General features: G+C 41.4%; 2 protein-coding genes across 3 annotated transcripts in view; one reads left to right on the top strand and one right to left on the bottom strand.

The window, feature by feature from the left end:
* Positions 1–2,774, bottom strand: part of LOC118421497 (synaptojanin-2-binding protein-like) — an 8,709-nt gene extending 5,935 nt beyond the window's left edge. Inside the window, exon 1 of one of the 2 annotated variants that reach the window (XM_035828810.1) lies at positions 2,573–2,774. In XM_035828810.1, coding sequence (XP_035684703.1) covers positions 2,573–2,753 — 181 coding nt within the window. In that variant the 5' untranslated portion in view covers positions 2,754–2,774. The remainder of the gene's footprint in view (positions 1–2,572) is intronic. The other variant, XM_035828819.1, reaches the window with a different exon arrangement.
* Positions 2,775–3,063: 289 nt separating this feature from the next.
* Positions 3,064–4,235, top strand: part of LOC118428971 (mitochondrial genome maintenance exonuclease 1-like) — a 4,502-nt gene continuing 3,330 nt past the window's right edge. Inside the window, exon 1 of the mRNA XM_035839301.1 lies at positions 3,064–3,896. Coding sequence (XP_035695194.1) covers positions 3,080–3,896 — 817 coding nt within the window. The 5' untranslated portion in view covers positions 3,064–3,079. The remainder of the gene's footprint in view (positions 3,897–4,235) is intronic.

Raw genomic sequence — 4,235 nt, 5'->3', positions numbered from 1 at the left:
CAGATGGACAGATATGGACCAAACCCAGTGATATTGCCACATATTTCAATGATTACTTCATTAATAAGGTAAACAATCTCACACATGAAGGACAACTAGACATGGAGGAAGCACTAACACCAATTAAGAGGAACATAATGGCCTCAAAGAATTGCTCCTTCTCTTTTCAATCTGTCACTGAAGAGCAGGTAAAGGTGCTACTTAAGTCCCTTCCACAAACCAAAACCACTGGTTATGACAATATAGACAACACACTTCTCAAACTCTGTGCAGATCACATAGCCAGTCCTCTTTGCCACATAATAAACTGTTCCCTAACACAGGGACTATTTCCTTCACAGTGGAAAATGGCTAAAATAATTCCGTTGATCAAAGACAAGTCAGCACCATTAAATGGGCCTAACAGTAGACCAATAAGTCTCCTCCCAGCTATCAGTAAGCTAGTGGAGAAAATAGTTCAGAAGCAGTTTCAAAACTATCTCCTCCAAAATGACATCATTTCAGAATGCCAACATGCTTACAGGAAGCATCATTCCACCTCAAGTGCTCTAATACAAATGACTGACCAGTGGCTGACTGAAATTGATAAAGGAAACATAGTTGGAGCTGTACTGCTAGACTTTAGTGCAGCCTTCGATATAGTCAATCACGATATCCTGCTGGCTAAGTTGAAATGCTATGGTTTCAATGAGCTAGCAGTCAGCTGGGTAGAGAGTTACCTCAGAGGAAGGGAACAGGCTGTGTTTATAAATGGGGACTTCTCGCCATATAGAGAAATCAGGTGTGGAGTGCCACAAGGGAGCTGTCTTGGGCCCTTACTATTTTGCCTTTACACCAACGACCTCCCTACCATAACAACGAATACTAATACTGACATGGTTCTATATGCTGACGACACCACCCCATTTGCTGCAGCGCCTAGTGTTGCTGAAGTAGAAAATATCATTCAACCTGTACTCACACGTATTTGGAGATGGGTGGAAATCAACAGACTGGTTCTTAATGTGGGGAAAACCAAATCTATGCTTATAGGTAGTCACCAAAAACTTAAGCACAACCCAGAATTAAGGCTAAGTGTGGGTGGTAGGAACATCACACAAGTAAGACAAGCTGACCTGCTTGGCTTCACAGTTGACCAGCATCTCTCCTGGGCCCAACATGTACACAAAACCAGGACTAAAATGGCTGGCACTCTAGCATCGTTAAGGAAATACAAAAACTTCTTTCCAGGTGACATATTAAAAGCTGTGATACAGTCGCTGGTTTTGTCACATCTAGATTATTGTGCTCCTATCCTTTCTTCGACAACACAGACACAATTAGATAAACTGCAAACCATGCAAAACCGTGCAGCCAGACTTGCTACCAACTCTACACTTTTTACCAGCTCTGACGACCTACTTTCCAGGCTAGGATGGCAAACAGTTAAAGAGAGATTATTCACCAGTACTATCTGTGCTTTTCATAAAATGCTGTCAGTTAAGGAACCGCAAGGAATATATGACAAGGTCAGAACAACCATCATCTCTCATAACCACAACACAAGACTATCACATAAAGGGGGGTTCACCTTACCTAAACCCAGAACAAAAGCACTCACCAGGACCTTCCAGTACAGATGCACTAAGACATATAACACACTACCGAGAAACATCACATCTACAAACTATGCAGAGTTCAAAAACAGGATAAAAAATTGGGGTATACAAAGCTATACAGGACCACTGAGCACATGGTGGTAGCAAGGTGACAAGACAGTTTATGTTGTTAATTATGTTTAGGGTACAAGAAAAGACAACCTGGTGCTTTTCTATTCATGTATTTTTTTCAGTAGTATTTATTCTGTTCCTTTCGTAAATACATTAGTCATGGTTTATGTTGTTATTATTAATATTATTTTCAGTTACGGACAGTTTATCACGTTATATTTTTCTTACCATCACGACTACTTTATTCTGTACTTACTTCCTGTTGCTCATTTAGTTCATTCAAGTCAATTATGGTTTGTTAATCTTTATTCATATTTATTTTCTACATACAAATCCCAAACGATATTTCTTACGTTCTAATTTGACCTCTGACCTCTCACGTTTACTTTAAGTTACCTCAGTTAATTTTGTTACCTTTCTGTTTATCAATTGTATAAGTTTAGTTAACTAAGTCCGTTTTTATTGTATATATCTATAAGTGTCGGACTCCAGGAAGAATAGCGGTACCACTTCGGTGGTATCGCTAATGGAGATCCCAATAAAACAAACAAACAAAGCACTAGCATCATCAAAAATATATCTTCCACCAAGCAATTAACCAAGGACGTTTATATCATAACGAAGGAGATTGAGCTGAGGCCTGAGGGATGTCCACAAATTTATACATAAAGTTACTGATATTTAGCTCACAGTGTTAGCGACCAAGACAACCCGGGGAAAAGTGTGCCATCAAAAAATGGATGTACATTGGCTGAATTATGATGAAGAAAGTGCGATCTCGTGCAGACGTCCCTAGGGATCCTAAGTGGCGATACTATCTGATGACATGGCTAGTCATGAGTTCAGACGGAAGTCTCACTTACTCTTACCTGCCTCCCCTCGGTTCAGTTCGATCACTTCAACTCCATTAGCCTCTGCCTCTGCCATTTCCATCGCCTCTGAGCTAAGAAAGCCCTTCAATCTAACCCACAAAACGTCAGAAACCGAGCTCGTGACTCCGTGTACGGCAGGTTTGTGTTTCACTTTTCTGATCGATGACCCCATGACCCCGCAGGCATGATGGGAACATTGACCTGACCTGATGTACTTTGACCTCCAGTGGCGGGAAGAAGTCGATCTACCACTTTTCAGCTGTGTGAGTTGATATGTTTATTGTTCTGATAACTCGCTGTCAACTTACATGTTTCTTTCTTCTTTTCTTCCCTATAATGCCCAGAATCATGCTGATGATTATTCCGACATGTAGTTTGCCGTAAATCTGATAAATAGATCAGACCATCATTCCACCAGAACCACATATCGTTTGATACTGCTACCTTTCATCAACTACTGATTTCTTTTATAGGTTGAATACCTGCCGCTGACGGCACATGCTGGTATTAACCATGTTCACCTGGACCTCCAAGACAGTACTGCAGTGTCTCCAAAGACCTGCTAGGTGTGCATTGGTGCTTCCTGTTTGCAACATCATTGAAAAGTCTCACAGAACTCTATTCCACACACAACATCAATCTCTGAATGATAAAACATTTCCTGGTGATCACAATGGAACAATCACAGATGGACAGCGAGAAAAGATTATCTTAGATGCTGTGTTTGGTCCAGTAATATCTAAGAAAAAGAAGCAAAACAAAACCCAGCAGAGGAAAGACAAAAATGATACAGAAGAAGGTATAGACCTGTTGCAGGACTCAGAAGTACCACCTGCTAAACTGGGCCTGCCTCCTGACTTACAGTATATGCTCACTATGAAGCAAAAGACAAACAAGTCACAAAGGGTGAAGAGAAAGCACAAAAAGGCCGGGGAAGTTGGTAGCGCATCAACAACTTCTGCAGAAGTGACCAGCCATGATGAACAGGACGATAGCCCATCAGAACATGTAGGGCCAGCAAAGATGCCTTCTAACCCTAAATGGTCTGTACGAGACAATGCATCCTTTCCTCAGTTCCCAATGACTAGTGTTCTAGCCCAACAGGAGCCTCCTGTCCAGGAAACTCCCATGACAGTCAAACCAGAGAGAAGGATCGACGTGGAGACTGGAGACAGTGTCCCTGATCTGGGCATGCCCAGTGTGGGGTCCATATTAAGGAAGACCATGCCACCTGAGAGCGTGCTTGTCCTGGAGAGATGGAAGGCACGAATGATTAGTGAGCTGGGAGAAGAAGGCTTCAAAAAGCTGCAGGAAGGTAAGGTATAGTTTTCCTGATAGGTGACAAGTGAGTCACTTTGAGAGAGCTTATAAGTATTAAGGTATCTCGGTTGGCTAAATTGGCATTTTGACCTTCAACTGTTTTCTTATTAATGAATTAAGACAGAATGGAGCCGTAACGAATGTTGATAGATGGGCATTAAAGAATTCTAAATCTGATTTTTTGGGGGCCAAATTGATGACGTCATCATTTTTATTGGCTCTGATATTATTTTTTCTATGACAAAATACAGCACTTTGGTACATACCACTGTAATGAAACTTCGTTTTTCGTTGCATAATGATGAAAGCTACAATCGGGGCGCGGCTTGTCGTC

This window comes from Branchiostoma floridae, chromosome 1, assembly GCF_000003815.2.
Source record: "Branchiostoma floridae strain S238N-H82 chromosome 1, Bfl_VNyyK, whole genome shotgun sequence".
Lineage (NCBI taxonomy): Eukaryota > Metazoa > Chordata > Leptocardii > Amphioxiformes > Branchiostomatidae > Branchiostoma > Branchiostoma floridae.
This window is presented reverse-complemented; position numbering and strand designations above follow the sequence as displayed.